At 34.9% G+C, this 27,595-nt stretch overlaps 1 protein-coding gene across 2 annotated transcripts; it reads right to left on the bottom strand.

Annotated features, from left to right (window-relative positions):
- Positions 1-688: 688 nt before the first annotated feature.
- Positions 689-27,595, bottom strand: LOC148954767 (RNA-binding protein cabeza-like). Of its 2 annotated transcripts, XM_089086737.1 has the most exons (10): positions 27,530-27,595; positions 22,527-22,676; positions 21,174-21,363; positions 17,005-17,039; positions 13,361-13,554; positions 11,048-11,177; positions 9,277-9,420; positions 6,924-7,127; positions 4,699-4,903; positions 689-808 (listed from the first exon to the last, which is right to left on the bottom strand). In XM_089086737.1, exons 1-10 carry the CDS (start codon positions 27,537-27,539, stop codon positions 775-777), a joined length of 1,296 nt encoding a protein of 431 aa, XP_088942863.1. In that variant the 5' UTR covers positions 27,540-27,595; the 3' UTR covers positions 689-774. The 2 variants fall into 2 exon arrangements, with proteins under 2 accessions (XP_088942863.1, XP_088942864.1); XM_089086738.1 differs by lacking the exons at positions 17,005-17,039; positions 27,530-27,595 and having other exon boundaries at positions 22,527-22,670.

Genomic DNA, 27,595 nt, shown 5'->3' on the forward strand with positions numbered 1-27,595 from the left:
AATGTCTAATAAATTGAACATTCTCGGATTGCTTCAACACATCTTATATAACTCCCATTCTCACAAGCTCCCCTTTCGGCCAATGATTTGTGCCCTATTACAAAAACTCCATGCCTCCGTTGCCATCCATGTCAAAAAAACATCTAAAAGGTATCAATTGTCTTTTGTGAATCACTACAATAAAGAATTTCTTAAAAATGCTGTGTAAAGTTTGGAAAATTGATTTTTATATTTGTCCATTTCATTTTGTATAATATTTTATTGTCGTGTGATGTCTGCTGCTAGCTACGTGGCATTATTTATGTTAACTACATTCTTTTCCCCAATGCCTGAATTTACTTAATAATGAGTTATTATCTGCTTGTTGGAGCAAGGTTCGATAGTCATTTAGAGAGCCAAATTGTTTTTATGAAATGGAATCTTAGTATTGTGCCTTTTAATGAAAAGCTAAACAAAAATATCAAAACTGTACAAAATTAAATTGTAGATGATGGTTTTTTGCTATCTTGAACAGTAGTTAGGTGGAAGTATCCTCTAGGAATAATTCCCGAGTCTTAACTATGAATGAGGCCTTTTAAGATATATTCCTCTATTCCCTTCTTCTTCACGGGATACGCGCAATTGATAAACTTGGACAAACTATATAACTATAAACTATACTATGATATAACGACTAAGAAACATAGAGTCAAGTAAAAAAAGAAGGTCTAATCAGAAAAAGAAAAGAAATACAAAATTGTCACATAATCATGAAAGTGAATGATAAGATCCAGTTCAGTAAGGCCTTGGACGATCTCTGCCACGATCCCTAAAATAAGATAAATAATCAAGTAGTGTTGGAAAGTATAACAAATTTTAATTCTGACAAACGCTTTTAATTCTCATTTTTGCAAAAAAAAGGACATTTAAACCTAGAATATCCTGCCATAACAACATGAACGTCCCACATAAAACCCAAAAGCAGCAATTTAATCTTGGTCTCTATTTACGGCCACTTTTGACACTGCTCAAATTTACATGAAAAACAAAGAATTTAGGCAAAATTGAATTACGATCTTTCTCGAATAACAAGAAGAAACTAGAATGAAAGAGCAAGGGTCTCTGGCCATCAGTGTCTGATGGCCAGGCCTGTCAGGCTAGCGCTATTTGCCACTCTCTGCAACATGTCCAGAGCTTAGAACCCTCCCCCTCCCGTGGATTTGAACAAACGAAATAAGTATTCCCTTTTACTCTGAAAGTTTTCGTAATCTGTCCCCTGGACCCATTAATACTTGAAAATCACAATTTCCCAAGACTTTTCTCTTGGTGGATTCAAAATCATGAAGCTTAATGGGCAGCACCACATTTTTGTCAGCGTTGCAACGTTGAAGCGCGAAAAGGATATACGAAATTAATTAGTTGAATTTGACAACTTATCATCCGTACCAATATCACTCTATAAAACTTGATGTACAGTATACCAGCACATTCAAGCATGAACTTCGTCAGATCATTCAACGGAAGCTTTCAAATTATCTTCATAATATTCCATGACTTTAAACGACCATAATATTGACAGAATACGTCACACCGCAACTGCACATGTCCCCCGGGGCACATATTTTTTTTAGTGTATTAATTGTTTCACTTTTGAATATATAAATATCCTTATGCTAATAAATTTGAAAAGGCCTTAAAAACTCAGTTGAGAGAATTCTAGTGGAACTCAGTCCTCAAAACAGGCAGTTCTCAAATCCTAGGGGACAAGTTTTTTCTTCAGACGTTTTAAAATTTTTCATACTGATCAAATAAGAACGGCCTGTTAAATTTTACTCGATAAAGGGCCGAAACCTGTTCATAAATATTCAAGCATGTTAAATTCAAGGTTGTATTTTTTCCTTTTTTTTTTTAAATAAATGGAAGTCCTTATGCTAATAAATTATAAGAGGCAACTGTAAGATCAATAAATTTGACATATGAATAACACAGCAAGTAGATACTGTTTTAGAGTGCTACAATTAATGGAAAAGTGTTAGATCACGTTTTCCACCTGAAAAGTAAAGACCATCAGCACTACATATTAAGTATGAATTTAACAATACCATAATATATGAGCATAATATTTGCAGGCATTTAATGAATTAGAGGTATTAGACTTGAGATTGTTTGTGCAGGACCTAATAAGAGAGCATTATTAAGTGTGGAAAATAATGTAATGACCAAAATGAACACACAATTGCACAAATCCTCTATTCAACTGGAGGTCTCCGGTACATCTTGCTTCATCAGTTGGCAGAGTATTTTTATTCAAACCATCGAAGTCAGATGTGGCACGATCTTGATGATCATGAGCTCGATGTATGATCTGATTCACATTTAAACCACAGAAGTCGCTTAATTCTGACCACTTTTTAAACCCCTGTTGCTATTAGTGTTAATTATTATTGTTTTTTGGTGGATTTGTTTGATTATCCCTCCTCCATATCATGCTGTAGCACTTACTTACTTACTTGAACTCGTGGCGAGGCACAGACTGTTCAGCCCGAGGATATGATGGACCATTTTCTGCCACTAACTTCGGTCTACTGTTTGGAGACGGATGATTTCCAACCACGATTTATCCCAATTGTGTCCGCACTCCCTGAAACCTCCCAAAAGCTAGAGGTCTTTCTTCATTGTGGCATGCCACGATTTACTTTGGCCATCTTGCCTTTTCTTCCAGTGGGGGAGGGGCTTAAATTTAAGGGAATGACGGGTCATGTACGCACTTGGATGCCGCATAACGTGGCCAAACCATCTGAGCCTTCTCCTCTTGACGGCAGCGGATAATGAATGCTTCTGATTGCACATTTACATTAGTTGCTCGTTACTTATCCTTTGGCTAAGTTTGAGGTTGCAAATGGCTCTTAGGCACTTCTGGTCCAAGAAGTCGAGTAAGCGTTTTTCTTCTGTCTTTAGCGGCCAGGTTTCGTACCCATTTTGCAGGATAGAGCGAATACACGCCACGTAGACTCGAAATTTGGTCTTCAGGCTGATCCATCTTCTGGACAAAAATTGCTTACGCATTTGGCAAAAGGTGATCCATGCCTTGCTTATTCTGGCCTTCATCTCACACGAGACACCACCCTTGATATCAATCAGTGACCCGAGGTATCTGAATTCTTCTACCTGTTCAAGCTGTTGTCCGTTTATGGAGACTGACGAATTTCTATCTGTGGAAAGGTGCTTGGTTTTGGGGACACTGATGGCCAGGCCTGTCAGGCTAACGATATTTTCCACTCTCTGCAACATGCTGTAGCATTTGGACGGGATGCGTTTATGTTAAGCTTTTCGTTAATAATTGATTTTAAATAAATACAAAAATATATAAACACAAAAAGAGTGGTGTATCTATGATGGGGCGATTGGGTATGTTGGAATTTAAAGTTGCGAACCTTAAAATGGGAATTTGTTTAATTCTAGCATTCACGACTTTCCGTTTTTGACATATCTATACAAACGCAATTGAAAGTGCCACAAAATTAAAGTAGGACCATGTCAAGAAAGGTGGTGACAAAGTGATGGTAAAAAGATAAGCTACTCTGTGAATTCGATATGAGAATTCACAATTAAAACCTTTAAAGCATCAAATGGTGATTTACCATTTCTTTAGAATATTTGATTGGAGTCAACTTAGATAAAAAGCCATTTCTTAATAGCCTCAATACACCAGGATCATTATGTTACATAAGAATGGGGACCTAGGATACTAATCATACCTTGAAACCAGGTGCGTGCCCAGGAATCAACAATTCAATAAAAATGCCAAAGTTATTTTTCGAAATCTAAAGGAAATAGGATGTGGGGGTAATATAGGGAGTACATGCCCGTCTTAAACGGCGCAACTGAAGGTAACAGAAAGTAGTGGCATACCTATGTTCTGGAGAATTGGACCTTAAAATGAAATTTATTTAATTCTACCATTCCCAAAATTAAGAAAGGGGTTGACAGCTTTGCAACGTTCAAAACTAGAACAAAGAATGTCACTAAAGAAAAAAAAATGAAAATAACAGGAAAGGGCGTCAGTTTGGGAGGGGGAATTTGCCTCCTAGACTATTTAATTTTGATTTTTTTGTAATACATTCATTAAGAATGTCTATTCGGCATTCTTTAAAAAGAAACAATAATGCCCAATAATTTTGAAATGTACCCCCCCCCCTTACACATTATCGTAAATTGATGCTACTAAGAAAAGGGCACCTTTTACAACTTTTATTTGTAACATAAGACCTTTCTCTTAACTCCTTTCAATTCAATTAGTACTATGGAAAAAACTGTGAGTGTCGAATGAACTATAAAAGGCACGTAAAAGCTGATTTTTCATAGTTAAAAGCTTAGCCCTACACTTGTGCGCCATGTCTACGTCCTGCTCAACCCTAATAAATTCACATATTACAGTACCGTTTCGGTTTTAATGTTTAACGGAATATCTAACTGGAGATTACATATTAGTGACTATATCGAACTTTAAAACTTCGATCAGCTAATTGTGTCCTATACTGCTCAAATATCACGAAAACATCACAAGTAACTCGTTTCCTATTCAAGCGAACCAGAAAGATAACGCCCAAGAGTTCTGGTTAGACAAGCAAAAAGGCGAGACACTCAAACTAAACTGTGAATGATCTTTAAGCGCTTATCTTAATTTTGATACTTAGTAATAGTTTAAACTTTACTTACCCTCCACGCATAGGTCCACCTCTTCCACGATCTCCAAAGCCACCTCTACCACCTCGGTCACCATATCCTCCTCTGCCACCACGGTCACCATACCCGCCTCTCTCGCCACGGTCACCCCCACGTCCACCACCAAAACCACCTCGGCCTCCTCTATCACCCCCACGGAATCCGCCACCACGGCCACTTCGTTCGAAGCCTCCACTTCCTAAAAGAAAATGAATAAATAAATTAAAATATTTAGTTATATAAAAAAACAAAGGACATATGTTTACGCATTTATATAAAAAGAGCATACCAGTTAAGAAAATATTTCTCAACTTTATTCTTTTATTTTTACAACCTTACAGCTTAGGTCCTATCAATTGCTATTTCCAAAGCATCATCAGTAGAATCAAATGTTGCAAAGTACACAAGATGATGAAACAAATGAGCAAAATATCACAAATACTACTGACAACTCACTGTAACACCAAGCCACCTAAGGCCAACAGTTACACAAACTCCTCCATATATTAAAAACCTCCCTCCCCACAAGTTCCAATTTTCCTTGCGACCTCTTCCCACCCCAATCGGGGGAATGACCCGCATAGCACCTTCATCATCACTTAGTCCCAGTCTTATCAACTAAAGTTATCTTAATATTTATTTTAAACCTATACAATATAAGGATACGACCATCGCTAAAGCCCATCAATCGGCTGAATCGAACACTTGCTCAAACTCTATTAAACTCAGGAGGAAAGGGGTCTGATGACTAAGGGACTTTTCAAATATTAATCTAAGAGAGAAAACTTGATCAAAACATCGTCTCCCCTTTCTAAAACTACATTGTCTTAAAGTTATTTGCTCGTACAAAAACCAAGCTACTGTCACATCATTCCATCGCTTGGTACTTACCCTTTTTCAAAAATCATGTTCACAATAGTAACTAGTTTATCTGTAACTTTACAGCCACAATATTAAAAAACTCATTTACCATACTATCAGCACTCGAGTCCTTATTATCTGTAACTTCGTCACGATTTAGCACATTCTCAAAATGTTTTACCCATCTCTCTTTAATTCTTTCCTTGTTACTAATCGTGGCCCGTTCCTATAGTTAACTACGGTAATTCAAGATTGACCGTTAGATTTTTAACATGCCAGTACCGTATTTTACTATTATAACACCAAGCTGCATCTTCCAGATATTCAAACTATTAATGGCCATAAAAAGCTCCAAATTATCATGCCTTCACAAGAACAACGAAAAATTTTTTTTTTATTAAAATGACCCATTCCCCCCTCTCCCCGATCGATTTTTCTCCCCACCAGACCCGCACCAGTAATTAATTATACACAACCCTTGTAATAGTATAGAGAAAATGGCCAAACTAGCCGGTAATTTACTCAAAAAATCGGAGAGAAGACAAACCTGGCCCTACAATTTATCCAAACCTGACGACAGAATGAGGGTCGTGAATAAAAAAGCGAGAAGCACAATACGATTTCGAGTCCCAACACTCCTAGAATGAAATATGTCGTTTTTTTTCAGCGTCACAAATATTGATCAGTCTAATATCGAAAAAACAAGAGCCTCTCGGAATAATATATAATATAATAACAACAACAATAGTATAATAACAGTTGTATAAATAAAATTAATAAATTGAACTATAGTAAATCAAAATTAATAAATTGAACTATAATAAATCAAAATTAAACTTACAAATAATTTTTTTTAATAAGAGTGGAAAAAAACGTACTGAGCCAAGAACAAGGAAAATAGGAAATTCATAACTGAATTAGATTTTTTTTTTTTGTTCTATATTAGGATAAAATTACTGCTTATCCTTTCCAAAAAAAAAAATCCTAAATATTCAGACTTCTCATTGTGAAGTATTGAAAACCATTATCCATGAAACCAAACACAGAAGAAAAACAAATTTGATTTAAATATTGATGATCCATACGAATTCCCCTTGTGCTACAATCTGGACCACCTCCATCTCTTTGCTTCGGGTAAGAAAAATTTACCATGTATTCGAGCGAACAATTATTTATTGAAACTAGCTATATACTATTGGAAAGCCACATAATCTCGAAACTTATTTTCTATGTTAAAAGAAAACTAAAGTATTGACGCTAAATCTGGATTTATTCTAGCATATTTTGATCTAGAGCACAAAAAAAAAAAAAAAAAAAAAAAAAAAAAAAAAAAAAAAAAAAACCTCAAAACAACAAACCTCTATCGCCACCGGGTCCTTTGGGCGTTTGACACTTGTTGCAAGCATCTCTCCATGCGAAATTATTGTTGCCACATGATGGATTTGGACATTCCCAATCGCCAGCACGAGGAGCACCTCCTTGTGGTGGACCACCACCACCTCGTCCACCTCTATCCCCTCTGTCTCCTCCTCTTCCACCTGGACCGCCACGCATACCTCCACCTAGAGTTATTCAAAATATAATTTATAGAACCTTTTTGAAGGAAGGATTTAGATGAATGTCAGGGCAAAAAAAAAAAAAAAAAAAAAAAAAAAAACTACATTGTTTGCTAATCAAGGAGGTGACAAGGAAGGGGACTTCAGTCGCAACCTCTAGGTAGCTTATCTGTCCCAATTTTTTAGCAAATCAAGCCATCTTACAGAGTAGCAAACCGTGGCAGCTAAAAGAGTCACTAATTGAAATATATTAAGTTAATACTCCTATTAGTTTGGTGATAGAGAAAACAAAACGATGTAACACAAAATTGTCAATTTCCGTATACAGAAAAGGTCCAATGAAATGCAACTTATTTTCTTTCAGCCAGGTATCAGAACAACACTTATTCAATACACTAAATCAATGGTTCTCAAACTGTGGTACACGTACCCCTTGGGGTTATAAATTTTTTTTGGGGGTACGCGACTGCCAAACAAACAAAAATTAAACAACTCTAGGACTGGCAATTTTATTTATATTTTAGCTATAGTTTACTTAGTACCGGTAACTGAAAAGGGGTACCTAAAATGTTTTGTGGGTAAAAAGGGATATAGCGTCTAAATAAGTTTGAGAGCCACTGCACAAAAGTATTCGGCATACACTATAATATCTCATGAAATTTTTTCAAGATTAGTCTTAGTAACATTGTCAGAAATGCTCAAGTATGCTAGTACGAATTTCAAGTACTAATGAAGTTAACTTTTCACATAATTTTTTAGCCTTGGCCTCTATGAGGAGAATGTTGTACAAATGTATATATTCGTCAGAAAACAGATACAGGCCAGGGGGGGGGGGGGCAAATCGAACCCATACTCTTAAGTCCCTTATTTCTCTTTCAATTCACACAGAATACATTTCAAACATAAGTCCCATACTCCCACCTTCTAAAAAAAAGCTATGTTAGAAACGCTTGAGTACAGGAGATAAGTTGTGCATCTGTTTTTTTTTTAATGCGACGGCAAACCCTCACACAGAACACATTTTTCGAAAATACACTCCCACCCAGATTCCGCTCTCCATTGGCCGATTCTCAGCCTGTTCGTATCTCACCTCCCATTCGCAACTGTACTTCCAGATACTAAAAAACCCTTTCCCTCTACATTATGAAAAAAAGCAACATCTGGCTAGTTTCCATATTTTATTATTTGGTACTGGTGCTGCCCAAGTTTTGTACATACTTGCTTGCACTGTTCCCTCCCCCGTTTTTCTAGTGTTCCTTTAACTTTTGTATTAATTTTTTTTCTTGAGTTTTACTGGTTTTCACATAAGTAACAATTGTTAACTAACGAATGATTTTCATTCCGACAGTTTTAATTCTGTTATTCTTTGCCACTTTTTTTGTTTTTGATTCTTTTTTACAAACAACAAAAACAAAAAGAATAATAGGGAATTCTTTTCATAAGACAGTGAAGATAATTTGAATGAATATTTCGGCCCTATGTCCAAAGGCCGTCCTCAGCAAAATAAAAATACATAAAAGAAAGACTCACAACAATATGTGCCCAATAAAACTAACATATATTCTTTTTTTCAAAACGGTTCTGGCATCCTTACTCCAGCAAAATTCAACCAGGGCTGATAAAACAATTAAAAACACGTTCTTATTGTTAAACATGCCTTATTGGCAGCTAACCTCAAAGGTCTGAGTTTTTTTTCTTTTATATATTTGTATTATGCTATTCTATTTTTATTTGAAGACGTCCCTTGGATATAGGGCTAAAATTTTTAATTTTTATTTTTTTTGGTTCTTTTTTTTCTTTTGTTTGTCATGTTTTTATTTTTCGATTCCAAAATTCAAATTCGGCCCTTCGGGTCTTGTGATAGTAATCTTTCTGAAATAAAAAAATTATTTTATCTAACAGAATAGACAAGGGAGCTAAAATGTCAAATAGATCAAATTAATAACGCTAGACATATCCATGTCTTTTAGCGTAAGCTCATATACACTGATGAGCAGCTCATATTCTAAACCATGTGAAGTCTCAATAAAGTTCCGATATTAAAATTCAGCTCTTCACACTGATTGAAATGAGTTGCTTATCCAGAAAATGGAATGAGGCATACATACTTGAACCACTTTAATGTGTCTACAAATAAAGTAACTTATGAACTTACCATAACCACCACCACGAGGACCACCGCGGTCTCCACCGCCACGACCACCACCTCCTCTTGGTCCACCTCTTGACATGGTGTCCCATTGATTTGGCTTACGTGTTGCTAAAGAAACATGCAGCTTTGACCCTTGGAAATCTTGGTCTAGACAAAAAAAATAAAAAAATCATATTTTAATAGATTTCCTAACTGTAGAAGAGATTGAAACGAAATTCACATGAAAAAAGGAAAAAACACAGACAAGTTCATACACAACCAGTTGAAAATCTCCCGAGACAAAAAAAAAAGAAAAAGAAAAAAGATATCGACTTACGGCTGCGCACTCATACACCCTATTTTTCATCATTATGACCTTTCAGAAGCGACTAATTTCAAATACAAACTATGCTTCCAAATTCGAAAGAATCAGAAATCGGTTTACGCATGCGTACTTATACGCATTAATAGTCATATTTATAACTTTTACAGGCCACCCAATCAACTCCATATTCCCATTCTCACCATTAACTATATACCTTATCAAGGTTTAAATGGATTATCCAGTTCTGACCTTTCATTTGAGATATAAGAAACTATATATGCTTGGCCATGTAATTTTGCTTCATTATGTGGATTATTTTTTAAGTCAGTAGATGCTAGTGGTACATCCCTGTCTGCGTCTTCTTCTATCCCTTTAGTTCTTTAGTGTAAAAAGAAGCCAAGAAGGGCCTTTTCACTTATCAAGGAACAAGATAAGCCCAAGGACTGCCAAATCAGGTACCTAATTAGTTATTTATAGATCGTCGTTACCCTGAATGATTTAATGAGTACTTCATCTAGAAATTAGTCCACTTCAATCAAAATCAATACAGCCTATCAATATAGACCACAAATAGCAACGCTAGGCCTGTTGAAGGCAATTGTCTAGCTCAAGTGACTGTCAAGTTCTCAGTAGTATCAAAGCCAGGACAAAGATACCCATTATTAATGTTCCCATTCATTTTGTTGAAGGGCCTCTAATTGAAGGTAGCCTCAATTCAATACATTCTCAACCTCCTCTTAGGATATCGATACGACACTGTTTTACACGAGCGTTAAAAATGACTGCATTGTGTCCAACATCACGCTCCTCATCCAAGCACTGGCGTTTTTGTCTAAATTCGTCTGAACTTCTCCTTAGCTTCCCATCGACACTTCATTACTTCTAATGGTGTTAACAGCCATCACAAAGAATTTTCATCCACAAAATCTTTTGCAGGTGTTTTCATTGCAGGATCTGATGATTCGATCACTAGTTTAGAAATTGATTTTACAAATTTTTAAAGAGGAACTATTGTGCTCCATTTTACTTTTATAAACTACAGGAAACAAATTAACAAAAAGCGCCATATTACCAACAACTAAGAAAAACCTAGAAAAAAATGACGAGGGAGCGCCGGTGACGTTAGTGGCCAACAAACACATGGATTAGAAGTTTTCATTTTTAGTTACCGATATTATCGACAATTAATAAAAACCTAGAAAAATTCACGAGAGGCGCAGGTGACGGTAGTAGCCAACTAACACCAACAATAGTAGTTTCCTTTTTTAGTTACTGACAACTAAGAAAAACCTAGAAAATTGACGAGAGGGCGCCGGTGACGCTAGTAGCCAACAAACACCCAGAATAGTAGTTTTCTTCTTTGGTTTTACCAAATAGCAATAGCAGTTACATAGTAAATGAAACAAACACGAGAATCTGCAAACCCAATTTTTTCTTTGTAAAAGGGAGGGGGTTTTGGGAGGAACTTACTATGAAACCAATTAATGGCAGCACTGGCAGCATTTTCATCCTCATAAGTGATTGTTGCTTCTCCTTTATTGTCACCAGTGACTTTATCTTTAAACATCCAAATCTTGGGCCCATTCGTCTTCTTATCAGTCTAAAATGAGGAATTTAAATAAAAATAAAAAAAAGAATCTCATCTATCATTTTGTAACCCGGAGCAAGAAAAACAATGACAATGACTTCAACATTAATTCAAGTTTGCAATCATGAACATTCAAAGTTCCTACTTAGTTTTTAACGAGCCGTATCTCAACCTGAGACCTGTTGGATATGGTCAGTAATTTAAAATGAATAATTTTTAGCTTAATCTGAAAACATTTTACTTATTCTGTTACCTTATTTTGTTGTATTCCATAATTCATTCCCATGGGCTTATCGTTCGTTGTTTTCGTAATCGCTGCTTTTCTTGATTTATTAGTATATTTCATAAATAAGATATGTTAGTTCCTAGTTCTAACTCTTTCCACAAGAACTATGAAGTAAAACTCCAAATATTATTGGCCGGTTGGAAGGCAACATGCAGTTCCCCTTGCTATATTTATATCTTCATATTTTAAACAACAAATGAATTTGAATAATAAGAAATATTATGAAAGGTGGCTGTGTTCATCAACTATCTGAAAAGAATTTTTTTTTAAATGTCCGAGAGCGAAACATGTTTCCGTTTATTTGAACTTTGACGTGCTTGTATTACCCTATCAACTGCTGCAACACTAATTGAAACACTCGAATGATGTAATTTGATTATGAACGGCAACCACAATTTCCATAACCATAGCATCAAGACAGAACAGCCAGCATCGGGAAAGTGATTCCATTTGGCTAGACAGACTATGGCATAACTGAATGGCAACTATATGACATAATTATACGGCAATAATTGAATCAATGCATATTTGCCCAGTCTACTCCAGCGTTTAAACATAAACTTGAGTAAATGTAAATAAAAACCAACTAAAAAACAAAATATAGAATTTTCGTCTTGGCCAAAAGTGACCGAGTACTTTTATTGGTAAAGGAGCCCCATTCCACCCTCCACTCATCATTACTTGAACTCTCGCCTAATCCACCTTCAAAAAATCTTTAGTATGTGACCAAGCCTTAGCAACAAGGGCATAATATCCACGGACATTTAGCACAGGGGGATTTTTAGTCCATTTAATCGTTCAGTTGAATAAGATTTTTCCAGAATATGTCATTAGAAGAGGGGTTGGCAGACCTCTAGATCTTATAGCGACATTTTTTCCCTTTGTTCCTATGCATATTTGTCCTTCCAATGTTGTTCACAATATTCGACCATCACAATAATGTTGTTAACCTTGAGATTGAAACTTTAGTTGTACTGTTAGGTCCTTCGCAATTCATTATGAAAGTAGCTACCTTAGTTTGAATTCATTCTTCATTTACACATTGTCCTGTACATGATAATAGTTATTTTACTCAATTGTTATTTATTGAGCCTTACAGTCTTATTTTTGCATTCTTTCTAGCTTTCTACAGTTGAGGGAACTTGGTGATGATTATTATATGGCTAATGATTTTCCAAAAAATTATTGACCCAAAACTGACTCCTCAGTAAATGATAATTACTCAGCTTAATCAGCTTCAAAGAAAATATGCAAGTTAAAAATCCATTCCTAGCAAACTAGACCTAGGCTATCTTTAAAAACTAAATAGGCTAAGTAGAGCAGTTGTCATTAGACTGGTATCAGAATTCTCGTTCATTACCTTAACCTACAATTAGAGTATATGAAAAATATGCAATTTAGGATAGACTAAATAAGAGAAAATAAAAATCACTAACACCAGTTGACTCGGGTGTCTTTGTTTTCGATACTAAGCAACTTTCCTCATGATGTTTTCCATGCTCTCTGGTATTAACAATCAAGAGCAGAAAAGTTTGCGATCTTTTACGTGCACTCTACCAATAAGTGAGGCTTTGTTTCCTCAATAGATTGAATCAGAGGCGACTCTTGTTTGTTTTAATCTGGTCATAATTATTTTTAGGGAGATGGTTCTTGTCAAGGAACTGTCAAAGAGAAAAATATAAACCTAGCCAGCGGGACTTGTTTTTTGACAAATAGTTATACTTTTCTAAATTTTGCCAACTCTTACTATGGCTTTATATGTCCAAATTTGAAAAAGTGGTAGACATCTCCACGCAACCAATGCATCAAAAAACTAAACTAATATATTGCATTTATATACGTAAATTCCGCTTAGTATCTTTGCTGTTGTATGTGTAAATAAAATAAGAAGACAATAGAGTATTCTAACCTTTATAACACCAATTTGGCCGAAATGACTGGCCAAATCCATCTCAGTCGTTGAAGAAGGGAAACCAGACACAAACACAGAATCTGGCATCACGATTTTATCTTCCATATCAGGAGGACCATAATCTCCAGCGCCATTGAAGCCACCACCGAAACCACCTCCTCTAGGTCCGCCACGTGCTTCTGGAGCACCATCTAGACATAATAACAAAAATTACAAACTTATTCTGCTACCAAGTCGAAAAGTAACAATGCAAAAAAGAATTATTACTAATAGTAATAATAGCAGTAAGAATAAATAACCATACCCTTTTTTGTTTTAGCTCGGTAGATATCGAAACGGATTAAAGGCAACGAGAAAATATTAAAACATTGGGATAACATCTAGAAAACCAGCAAAGATACATGATCTGCTACCTTCCGATAGGAAATGACGTTGCTGACCTATCCAAAACGGTTCTCAATAGACATATGATTTGTGTAACCTCTAGAACATAACTGTGATGCAAACAACAAACAGGATACCAATAGAAACATGAAGCTAAGTAGGTTGAACGAATATTACACTTCCGTCTTTATTTTTTTTTAGCGCACGTGCTGTTCGCTTGTCACCGCTCCTTTAGATATTCAACCATTTTTATGTAAAACCATACCTCCTAGAATACCATTTAGGTAACGTTTCTTCGTGATATGAACCTCTGTTTTAGCAGTTACCTTTGCTTTTCAAATCGATAGATTTTTATCAATGAAGTCTTTTTTTGTATGCACTGGGTTTATCCTTTGGTGTCACACCTCTTTTAGACACAACTATTTGGAGATCGAAACTTCCTTTTAGGCTACCAGTTAGGCATAAAAATTCACCATTCGGTGTGAAATACGTAAACGAATAATAATGAGACTCCAGCCTTATAGGGGTGAAAGTTCAAGAATGAAAGCCCAACAGCATTTCAGTCAAAATAGACATAAACAATAGACACATTTGTATTAAATCTGAATGTTGTTTAAGACAAATACCGGTAAAGACCATAGTAAGCAGTACTTGGCCGAAGTTTCGAGAGGGCACACATTAAAAAAGACACTAAAATACATTTTAGTTCTCAATACAACTGTTTTCAACAGATGAAGCTGTAACTATAGCCCTTCTTTACTTCAATTACATTTAACATATGGCTGTTACTTGCTGTTCATATATCTTTGGCTAATTGATAAGGCATATAGAATTTGCACTTCACGCTATAGACACCCCTTTTCATTTTGCACCATTGGCTATATACGTCATTTTCCATATATTTTGAAGCAAGGGAATTGCTTATTCCTATTTTATGAAATTTAGCAGGTGTATTATGTCACACAGTGATTCAACTCAACCAAATATTTCTCAATCCCAAACCTATCTTTGCAAGATACATATAGAAGAAGAAAGGAAGTTTCTCAACTAAATAAATTGATGCAATATAATTCCCAATCACTGGGAAAAAGATCACTCAACTCTAGGCGGTCAACCGGCACAATGTATATTATATCCCGACAAGGTGCTCGTACGAGAATGAGGGGCTAGCAGCTCTATCGCCTATCCCAAAATATCATAAATATTTTTTCTTTGTTTGCTATCATGTAACAAATGAGTCAGTAGCCTATCAGCTAAAGACTAAACCTTTGCCATATCCACTTTAACTCTAGAGACTACGCCAGGATTTTCTTTGAGCAACTGAACAGTGATATTCCTTAAGCATAAAATAATTATCAAGGTCAGGGCTTACTGCCCTCAGATGTTGCAGTGTATGAGTTTCACGACCTCTATTATATGACAAAATGGTCGCCAAACACCATAGCCGGAAGAGAAGACGTGCGTGTCCAGCAAAACTGAAACTACTAGATTATCAAATTTAAGTACAGTATCAGTAAATTCTTCAAATATACAACTATCGAATCCTGGAACTCCAAAACAAACACTGCTGAGTAAACGGGTTCCTCTTGCCTATCTAAATTTAACACCTATCTGATAGCAGAAGGCTTGATTCAAAGAAGTTAATAAACAGCTCATTTAGGATATTTTTGAAATCTTTTTCGAACACATTCCTGGCACATTACCAGCTATACGCATCACTTCTAGTAAAATCATATTAGCTTTAATAAACTACTTACAAATCGAAACACCACGCTTTCACAATTTTTTTTCCCTTGACTTGTTCAAAACCAAACAAACACCATTCTTTTTATTTTGTGGCATGTGTATTGGCTAAAGGCCACGCAAGCTGTATCCGAAAATACGTAACTCATATTACTGGTCAATCTTTTATTATTTTATTTTTAACATAGCAGCTATCCTTACGAACTAAATACGCGTTTTATGCAAATAGTAAAGGGGTAACCCGTCACATCACTAGTTCTAGGGTACAATTTTTTCAAATAATTACACATCTATCATTTATTAATTAAATAAATAGCAAAGTATGAAGAAATAAATAAAATGCAAAATAAAAGGACATTCATCATAACCGAAAGATGCTTTTGGTATATTATATTAATTAAAAATAATAATCAAAAAATAAATAAAGACATTCACCATAACTGAAAATACTTGTTTCAAACCAAATAAAGCCGAACTGATAGAGCATTCCTCTTTTCAGGATCAAGATTTGATGACGAAGTTTTATTTGGCATCTATTACGTTTAAAAATGAGCTTACTGTTGTTAAAAGGTTGGGCACACGTAGCTGATTTCGGGAACCGATTTCAGCATCAGTGAACAAACGATAGCAGTAAGAAAAATTTGCTGAAAGAAAAATTTATTGCGCAACATTTTCAAAACAAAAAATAATGGACACAAATAGTCAACTGGAGTTTATTAATAGTTGCATGATTGATCTCAGCTCAGTAACGGGGTCTTTCACAACAGACATCTCTGACTGACCATTAATTTGTATCCCACTTTGTTTTTTGTGATTATCATGATGAAAATCGGTTCTGATTTTGTAAATCGGCACCGAAAACTTAAAAATTTTTCAAGCTCAAATCGACAACCATTTCTTTTAAAATCGGCGCTGATTTGGAAATCAGTTCCCGAAATCAGCTATGTGTGCCCAGCCCTTAAATTAACAAATCAAGTCGGTTTCAAATTTTTAGCTGATGACAATAACAATTGAATATGTACAACTGCTAAATCTGTATACAACCATGAAATTATTTAACTGTTTAATGTTAGCTTTACTGTCCTCAACTTTTCTAGACTGTAATATAACTAAACTTTAGGATAAAACGAAAACCCATCTTCCAAATCAGGGTACAATCCATACCTAATTTAAATTTCTTAGATATTAAACATCAACATCCTCATTCATAGCAATTCCGCATTTTTAAGTATATTTGACAGCAGTGGCACAGCCAGATCTATATTTCATATGGATTCTCAAACCTCTAATATATTATTCTTTCGTAGATCACACGATCGTTAGATAATTACTATTACTAATTTTGTATTGGGTTACATACTCCCATTATCTACCCCCCTGGCTAAATCACTGCTTACTAACTATGATAGATTTCGTGAAATAAAATTACCCAAAACCGCAGAGGTATACCAACACACAAAAAAAGCTGAAGAAAGAGAAGAAAAAACTGTCACAAGGTGACATTAGTATTTTACCTCTGCCATAACCACCTCCGCCTCTTGGAGCACCACTGTAGATACACATGGAAAAGATAAACCATTTTTGAGATTTCCGTCTTTAAAAACACTGGGGGCTCTATAGATCAAGTAGCAGTCACGTAAGTCAGTCAGTCAAAAGTCCCTCTTGTTGCTTTTCGCCTTGGAGCCCTATTGACCACACCACCGTTTTAATCAATATTTTTAAAACCTTAGAGCAAGCTTTTTTGTGATATTCCTTGAAACCTCATTTACTGCAATATCACATACAACTCTCTTTAACCCAGAAAACCGACAGCATGTTCATATTTGAAGCTCGTTAGTTTAAGAGGACGAAAAAACTCAAGGGGATAGAAGACAGTGGCAACAAAACCTTTATAACAATGGTGTGTACGAAATTGGTTTCTTTTTTGTAAGCTTCCAATGGCCTTCACTGGAACTATTGAGGTGTATTAAACCATATGTAAGCATACCACTGAACACAGCTTTAAAGTAAGCATACCTATATGTTAGCATATAGAAAAGAGATACCTCTTTGCTTTTTTTTTTATAAAGGTAGAATTTAATTTAGGATTTTTTCATTTCTACTGGATGTATTGAAGTTGCATTTCTCAATTTAAAGACTAGATTCATATTGTTTTTCTGAAATGAGGGGGGGGGGGGGGGTCAAGCTATTCGATACTTGAAACTAATTCAGTAGAATTGCACAAATTTCCTATTTTCTGTACCTTCGGATTTTGAGGGTCAATGTCTAACATTGTCACATATGCAGATGAGTGACTTTTGTGCCTTTTTAACCAATGGCATTGCCAAAAAAGTGCCCATTTTATGCAGGGTTCTATTCTTATGGGAGGGATATGATGACCCCCTTACCAAGCACGGCCCCACTCGATTTAACCATCTTATTATTTAATTCATCCATGTTCCATCAAAAGAAGTATGTGCATTAATTTTGATAGCATTTGCGAAAATCGTTGGATCCTAAGACAATAAATAAGAACTGAGAATTTTGCAGATGTATAAACCAATATAGACCATGTTTCCATCCCCTTTTCGTCCTCAATCCATATGAATACCTTACTTAAAGACACCTTTTGAAAACCTTAAAAAGAAACCTGTTTCACTAGCAGAATATACTTGTTTTTTTTAAACACATTAATCTGATTGGAAACCCAGTAAATTATAATCCGCAACCAGATTTAGACGTTACAACAAGAGTCAATTGTGCAAGTTTTTTGCACTTGGTTGTAAAAATTGGTCAAACTCTGTTCTCTTTCCTCTACGCAATAAAACTCTTAACCTGTCAACGAGACAAATATTTTATTAGTATTACATGTAACATAACAATCAGACTACAAACGCATTTAAAAATAAACGAGAAAAGAACAAAAAAGTGGAGAAACAACTTTCCTGTTAAATTTCAACCAGTACTTGTTCCCAAATTGCTTCAAGACAGTTATTAAAAAATAAAAAATATATACTGATTCTACAGAAAAACACTAGCGTCATGATTTCACACAAGAGCAACCTTAGTATCCCAAGGCAGTAATTTTATACTTATAAAGCATTCCTATGAATTAAAATTGATTATCACGTTAAAAAAAGTGTTTGGTGGATATCAAGAAATTCAAATATTCAGAAACCACAACCATAGTCTTCGAAAATTGCGTCAAAATAACCTTTGTGTTTAAACTTATTAGCTCTGTCTCTGCTTTGGCTCCATTATCCAGTATCTAGAATATTCATCTTTTTAAACACACCTGTTTTAATAATAAAAGGAAAGTATACCATTATGAATGATTGTTGTACAAAAAAAAAAAAAAAAAAAAAAAAAAAAAAAAAAAAAAAAAAATGCAGGAAGAAGCTTGTCCTTAAGTCACCTATTTTATGAAAAATTACCAAGATTTGCATAAGTTCCATCGATAATTCCTTCCAAGCAAGGTTACCGTAACTTGTCGCGCTGTAGCTACGGCATACTGCATACACTGGTAGCAGTTAACCACTGGTAAAGTGTACAGCAATTAAAATGATTGGTATTTTATCTCTCAGAAAGCAATATATATTACCATATTACCAATAATGAGATTATCGTAACTTAACCCGCTAACTGCCCTGAGTCACAGCTAGTTCAATTTAATGTTATTTTTTTGACATAGGAACATAAATTGTTGCCATTTTTCTCTATTTTCCCAACCAATCTTTATTACCGGAAAAGTCAACAAACAAATTCAAGATTCTGTATTTACTGTGTTTACCGAAATTTGACTGTCCAAATAAAAAACATGAAACGATGAAATAGAGATGTGAGCATATACAGCAACACTACATGATAACTATCAATTCTGCAGCAACAGACCACACCAGGACTTGAAGATGAATGTACATATTACTTTTGAGGTAAACATAACTTGTCATTTTACTGCTTTACCGTTTACAGTTAAAGCGAAAATATATAAAAAGGGAAATATTTTTTAATAAGACAGAAAAAAAATTGTAGTACAAAATTAACAATAAAAATCCAAATATGCTGGCTAATCAACAGATCAAAAAAAGAAAAAAAAGAAAAGGAAAAAGTAGCCTAAACAGTCATCCAAAGATATACATAACTGATGCTGTAAGTTTCTTTTTTGTATAATGTTTATAGTATTTTTCTCTGCGTCTTGTTTAGGCCATTCTTTTCTGTTGCTACAGGATGTGCGGTCAAAATATTCGGATTTTCGTTATTATTCTGGCTATAGGGTTTTGCTTTCATTATCTTATTAAAATTTTTTACCGATTTGAAATTTATTTTTGTTTCAATTAACAATTTCCTATTGAATTTTCCAAGCAAACGCATTTAACCAATTTAACTTAACAGCTATTATCCTTTAACATGCACTAGATTCAAATTTGTAGATTGTTCTGTTACAAATATTTGTACCAAAAGGTGGCATAGAAGCTATCCATGACTATGTCTTTTTAACCATTCAAATTATAGGCATTAGGTATATCCAGACAATATAACTTGCATATAACCAGTTTCTACACATCATAACATTTAATTCTTAAAAAAAAAACAAAAAAAAACAATGAAGATATGTAGATATACAGAGTGGCCCTATTATCTCAGTAGGACTGAGCATTTACGAAACAGAGCAGCTGATAAGAAATTTTGTTTTATAGATGCACATTGAGACTATGGTTAGCAACATATAAGAGTTAATGGTGTTCCAATGAATAACAGTGATTGCAAGTTTAAAAGGCAGGATATTCTAAGAATGACTATTTTAGCAATTGTAGTCAAGTGGTTAGCATGCTAGATCTGAAATTGTAGACCTGGTGTTGCTGACTATTTGGTTGACAATAGGGTCAGTGGTGTGACTCAGCCTGAGTTGACCCACCTCTAAATGGGAACCTTGAGAACCCCAGGGAAGTTAAACAGGAGGGGTGTACAAATAAAGGTCAGCACCATCAATAAGGACACTAAGTCCAGTACCATACGTTTTACCTTTTCTTTATATGTTAGCTGCAATCACCTATGAATAGCAATTTATTAATTAGTGAACACAGAAACAGTATCCAGTATAAATTGCCTGCACTTAATTTCAGTTTAATTTGTTGCAGTATTCATTGCTTTACTCTTTAAAAGAAAATAACACATTTTAGGCCTTGGCAATTATTTTCTTAGTTAATGTAGCCAGGGGAGAGGAGTTGCAGGGTTTAACCCCCCCCCCCCTGAAATTCTGAAATTTTTACCCAACTCGTAAAAACGTAACAAAAGTGCATATATAGCAATTTTTGTTTACCCCCCCCCCCTCCAAAAAGTAATGGATGTGTCCTGGGTTGATTAATTGATTTTCCTTCTTTTTTTCCATTATAAAATTTGAGGTCATTAATTGAGTAGTTTTTACACCATCTAATATTTTCTTTGTGATTCATAAACATATAAGTAAATGTTTCTAAGACTTGGGTAATGCTTTAGTCAGCAAAAAATGATTAAAAGTAAGAGAGTAGGAATAGCAGAATACATATTTTAAGTTATAGTAACTGTCTCGTCTCATAAAAAATTCATAAACAATGAACTTCGAAATTGAAGACTCCCCAACCTGAAATTTATTATATTAGCTCAAATGTCATTATTAAATATTGGTCAAAAGACTTACGAATATTAAATAAAATAAAAAACTTACCCATATCCACCTCCACGACTGCCACCATATCCTCCTCTACCCCCTTGATCATCCCGTGGGGCACCATATCCACCCCTGCTGGGTTGTTCATAAGAAGGAGCAGCATCATAACCAGTAGGGGCTCCACCATACCCGGTTGGAGCAGGCGGTTGACTATATTGCTGTCCATAGGCAGGAGTTTGGTCATATCCTAGCATAAAAAAAAAAAATTAAGGCCTAGCATTTCTGATTTGAACTTGTATTTAACTATTGCCTGAAATAGCACTAAGAGTAATTTCATCATGAGGGAAATGCTGTTCCATACTCCAAACAAACTCAATAAAGTAAGTACTGCTGTTAGCCAAATTCATACCAAAAAGAAAAAGGCAACCAAATAAGAAACTTAGTACTGAATACACAGATAGACACAAAAGAATCTATCAGCAATGAACAAGAGAACATGAAAATCATGTCTACACTGACTTATTCTCTTAATTTCATGTCTTATTCTCTTAATTTCGAGTAGAAACATTATCATTTCTGTACATTATTCTCTGAATTTCAAGCTATACTTTAATAAGTTGCTTAGTAAAGCGAATACTAAATTTGTATTTTGAATTAACAGCTATGAAATTGCTCACAAAACTATAACAGGTGTACAAAGAACAAACCAGAAGAGGCAGAGGGGATAACATGTGATTCCTGGAAGGCAAATTAAACACGTAAGCCATGTGCCTATGTATACCTTTTAGACAAATCATCATGGGGAGGGGTTTCCCCTCCTTTGTGTTGTGTGTGAAAGTATCCTTGCATTTCTGAAGAATTTGTACAAAAAAATAATTTAAACGAAACAAATCACTAAGTTATTTTTTTAGTTCAACATCTAGATAAGCTCATGCACAGGTTGACTTATGGTCCAGGGCCAAAATCTCCCCAAATACATTCCGATGTAGATCCTTTTTTCATTTTATTGAATATTATTGTTGTTGTTCTTTCTTATTCTTTTCAGTTATGACCAATTTCAGTTTAAATAATGACTAATTAATAGATTTCTATTCTGACAATTACAATCTTGGCATTCTCTTGCCAGTTTGTTAGTTTTTGTTTGTCCAGTTATTTTTTACTGATGCAGAAATTCAAATTCCACCCTTCAAGGCATGTGATACCAATTTTTGGAAATAAATATCATATCTTACATTGTAATGCCTACCCCAAGGGCCAATTTTAATGAAGTTAATAATGTCTTCTTTAAAATTAGTGCATGTACTACAAATCTGGACTATAATGGACATCTGTCTCTTTTTGGCTAACTTAATCTTTTTTATGTAATAGGTTATAAATATAATGATGATCATCATAAAAAAAAACATTTACCTCCATATCCTACAGGTGCAGCAGCTGCAGGTGGTTGTTGCCCTGAGTAGGCTGTTGTTTCCTGGCCATAAGCTGGCTGCTGTGCATAGCTTTGCTGAGTAGTTGTGTATGGGTCATATGGTGCTCCCCCATAACCACCATAACTGTAGCCTACAAAATAAAAAAATCAATAAAAAAAAGCAATGTTGGTAAACATCTTGCATATACTACAATGAAATTTGAGGAATGAATTATTGACTCCTTTCCCAAGAAAAGAGGTATCATATCCAGTTTTTGCTGGGTTTCTCCTGAGTATTAAGAGTCTAAACTGCTCCTTGATTTATAATTCTAGAAGACTTCAGTACTAGTTATTTTCCAGCAAGTTTAAAAAATACCAACAATGAGTACTTAATAATTTTCCCCCTGGTTCAGTTTTCAGTCTATTCATTCATATCTGAACACCATGAGTTTCTACCATTTTCTTTTGGTTTTTGTACACCTATTAAGAATTTTTAGTGGAACCAGCCCTTTCCATTGTTATCCAAATTGAATTTTGATAGACAGCCAGAAAATTGTTTGCAAGTAAGCCCAACCAACATTTGCATGCAACAGCCACTTTTGCTTCACTCTGTGGGCCACAGAGCTACTGGCGAGTTTGCCTCTGAGTTGTTAGATATCCTCAGATATCTTTCAATAGATCTTTTGACTCAAGGAGTTCAAATATATGATAGATATTGATTTCTGTGCTCTGTGTGTAGGTATAGTTGGCTAGGCTCTTGGCTGATAGTGAGATTTTGTGGTGTTTGAAGCACTTTAACAGTTTACAATGCAAGGTATGCTGTGTAGACGTCAGCATATTACATTCAAAGGCAGCAGTCAATTGTTTCATTATTCATATTACAATACCTGCAAAGAGGAGACAGGGGAACTCAACCACTTGAATTAGGAAACTGATAGGAGAATGCAAGAAAATTTAGTCCATTTGTTCCAGAAAGAATTCTTTGATAAATTTTAGAAAAATGCTTATTGGGAAAGGGGGAAAGAATAGGATTATTCTTACTAAACATAATATATGATAGTCTCCATCAGTAAATATCTCTAATGGGGATTGGTCTCCCACTTGGCTGGTCAAAATTTATAGCATTTTTTTTGCTATTTATCAACCTGATGATTACAACTTATACCAGAGTGACTAGGAATATACTGAAGATAAGTTCTTATGCCACTTGAAGCAAGATTATCTATAATACTAAGACAATGATAAGTGTCAATATCCAACTTATACTGAGGAGCTGAAGACAGCAACTCAAGGCTTGACAAGGCTCAAGGAAGAGTCAGAATAAACTATAATATTACTTGAATTAGCAATCAAGGATTTGTTTTTCATAAGGTGTTCTAATGACATGATTATGGCATTTAACTCTGCAGACATTATAGATACATTATTATACAATCTCTCACCCATTCCAATGTTCAGGTGAGGAAGGAAAGCACCACTTGCTACCTTCTCATTCAGTTTGGACCCATCAACAAAAATTAGGAAATGGTTTTTGTAAGTAATTGTATTAAGTTCAGCAAATTTTTTCTGGATAAAAGCAATGGGGGTTCAATCTTTAGTCCACCTTAAGAAATCAGTATTTATTATGGGAATTGACCAATTCCATGGTGAAGAATGGGGGAAAGTAGGTGCAATAGACTTTGCAGGTACAGGGAACTTCTTCTGAATATTGGCATATTCATCTGCAATGCCTCTATACATGGCTGGATTTCCTAAACCAATTATGTAGGGTGTGTGAGTTATTTGATTCAATTTTTGCAAGATGTTTTATCAAGAGAAAGATACATCTCTCCCTTATTGTTTTTAATCTACTCCCCATGCTTGTATTTCTGTAAAGCAGTGTTCACAAGGGGATACCACCAGATGGCTAATTTGACAATGTATATATATATATACAAATCTTTGAATTAGCCAATCAACCAACCAGTATTTTAAGCCTAGGAGTCCAGCTGAACATAAAGAAACATATTAAGAAAACAATTCCTACTCCATAACATGCAGAATAATCCTAGTTGACACATTTTTCAAGGGGAGATCCTTTATCTTTCCTTCTTTCCTTGTTTTTTCCAGTTTTTCTAAGAAATTCATTGATTTTCTAGAACCTATATTTACAGTATATATACCCCTATCCCCCTAATGTGCAAATATATAGGCTACCTAGAATTGCATCCTCAATCTAAATATAACATCCATTTGCACCACAAATGACAATTACTCCCATATTTGCCATGTGATGGATGGATGTTCACAAGTGTGTCTAGCTAGAATCCCATGTCTAGACACGTGTCTAGCCAGAATTCAATGTCTAGGCAACAACCACTCACAAGTAAAATTTGGTGCTTAACAAAAACTCAGAATTTAGTTGCAAATTGTCATTTCTAGCCAATCAAGAGAGCTTATTCAGGCAAAACTTTCAAAATTGTAATCCTTATTTTTACTGTCACAAGATAAAAGATGAGATAAGCAAATCAATTGCCTTAGTGTGCTTCACTATTAATGATTGATGTTGAATATTTGCCTAAAATGAAAAAAAACAATTAATGAGAAAACAAAAATTAAATTTCAGTTTAAAAATGTAAACATAAATAGGCCTAATGAATAAGTGGAACTTGACACATTCTGATTGGCTGTAATAAAAAATCATAGATAGACCTTGGCGCCGCGCGGCAGATTGACCGAATGCTGCTGAAGTGTCATAACGCCACCAGCGCACTGCAGGCATGCCACTGCTAGTCCACCACCGCACGCCACCAAGTCAACTGCAAAGTTGGAGCTTTTCCTTCTCATGTGGTTTAGTACTTCGATTTTCCTGATTAGAAATGAAGGAGAGCTTGCACTATCCCCAAATTTTTGGGTATTTCCCTGAAAATCTATGCGTCACCCCGAAAAAAAAATTTGGTTCCCCAAATCCAAGAAAATCACGCAATCACAGTGCCACCCCTAGAGATTTATCACCAGTGACTTTCCCTGCCAAATATTACTTTGTATACCATAATTCTTCACTGCTCTCTTGTTCATTAATTTTTGTCTCTTTTGTTACTTTGCATAAAAAACAGCTTGCGCCTTTTGTTGGATTTTGAAATTGACAGCCGACAGATTGTTTCTGCAGCTGAATTGTAAGTTTGCAGATTTTTTTTGCTGTTTTTAGATAAGATTTTCTTAATGTTTAATACTCAATTATTGAACACCTAATAGAAAATACAATCTTCTTTCTGGAACATTTTTATACTCATACCCTCAATTTTTTTTTCAAGGAACACTAAGCTGTTTAACGTTATTTTGCGTGTTTGTTTGAACCATATAGTGACCTTGTTAATTATTCAGTAAATTATTTTTCTAATCAAAGCTGAGACAGTATCCTATCAAGGTGGTATCCAGAGGGGGGAGGGGGTAGGGAGGTATTATATTTAAATGATAATAGCTTGAAATTTTATTTATTGAAAGCAGGGATCCCAAAAAGTTCTTTTTTTTTTAATTTAAAGCAGAGACAGCATCCTATCGAGGTGGTATCCAGAGGGGGGGTGTTGAGCTATCATATTTAAATGATAAGACCTCGATTTTTTTTAAAGCAGGGGTGCCAATAAGTCAATTTTTTTTTTTTATTTAAAGCAGAGACGGTATCCTATTGGTATTTGTTTAGCCTTGTGACACCTGATAAGGAGACATGTTAAGAAAACAATTCTTACTTTAAAATATGTATAATGATCCTAGTTCTTATATTATCCAACGGGAGAACCTTTATCATCAAATCTTTCCTCTAAAAATCCTCAAAAGAGAAAAATTTTCCAAATGTTACCATGTTTTTAATTCAATGTTTAAGTTCTTTTTAAATTGCCACCTAATAAGTTCTTTTATAGATAGCATTCATGCTGGTCTTTTCAATATTTTTTTTTAAAGAGCAGTGGCGAAGGGTGAATAGCAGTGGCGTAAATACAAAATATTAATAGCAGTGGCGTAAATACAAAATATTAATAGCAGTGGTTAGGTTAGGTTACAAAAGATGCACAGAATTTCTATAATTTCAATTTACCACTACTTTTTCTTTAAACATGTTTTTTGACACACGTGCTAAACGCTATCTATAAAACAACTTATTTGGCAGCAGTTTACAGTAGCAATTTCAAAAGACTTAAGCATTGAATTAAAAACATGGTGATATTTGGAAACTTTTTCTCTTTAGAGGATTTTTAGAGGAAAGACTTGATGATAAAGGTATCTCCCCTTGGATAATATAAGAACTAGGATCATTATACATATTTTAAAGTAAGAATTGTTTTCTTAACATGTCTCCTTATCAGGTGTCACAAGGCTAAATAAATACCAATGTTTGCAGTCAAAATTGATTGCACTGGCAGTGCACTGCTGACATCTTACCAGCAGCGCACTGCTGGCTTCTTACCCACAGCAGCATGCTATTTTTTTGCCCTGCTGCTGCTGGTCTTCCCTCATTGGTGCGGTGCTGGGGTCTAATCATAGACATTGAGTTCTAGAGTCTAGAACTCATATGTCTAGCCAAGCACCTTGTCTAGTGTGTCTAGCTAAGCACTGAATTTTACTTGTGAATGGTTGTTACCAAGACATTGAATTCTGGCTACACATGTCTAGACATAGGGTTCTAGCTAGACATGCTTGTGAATGCTGCTTGTGCTTTTTGAGTCTAAAGTGCAAATTCAACCCACCTAGACTAGTGATAGTCATTCTTTTGAAATAAAATGTTTTCCTTCTAGAAAAAAATAATAGATATACACTAGGATGACTATATTATGGGACCATCAAAAGAAGGGAAACATGAGCAAATTGATTTGTTCATTAGTAAAGAGCATGGAAAAGGGAATCAAGTGGCAAGTTCAGTTGATCCCAATCTAAATAACATAATCTCATATATCCTTGCCAAATTAGTTTAAACTTAGCCAGAGCATTAAAATTATTTCCTAACTTAGCTTATTCTCTTAACCTGCAAGCTTACCTTCACTCATTTTGGACTTGGAAGTTTGGACAAAATCAATCAATAGAAAATGGCTACCAAAAGTGA

Source organism: Artemia sp. Qi Xiang Cuo, chromosome 3, assembly GCF_049724085.1.
Source record: "Artemia sp. Qi Xiang Cuo chromosome 3, ASM4972408v1, whole genome shotgun sequence".
Lineage (NCBI taxonomy): Eukaryota > Metazoa > Arthropoda > Branchiopoda > Anostraca > Artemiidae > Artemia > Artemia sp. Qi Xiang Cuo.

Bases quoted from the DNA above. Each gene is read 5' to 3' on its own strand.
- LOC148954767 (XM_089086737.1), bottom strand. The intron at 17,040-21,173 runs GTAAGTTTTTTA...GTGTATCTACAG, and splicing joins AGTCGTGGAGGTGGATATGG to TGGTGCTCCAAGAGGCGGAG. The intron at 4,904-6,923 runs GTTTGTTGTTTT...ATTTTCTTTTAG, and splicing joins AGGACCCGGTGGCGATAGAG to GAAGTGGAGGCTTCGAACGA.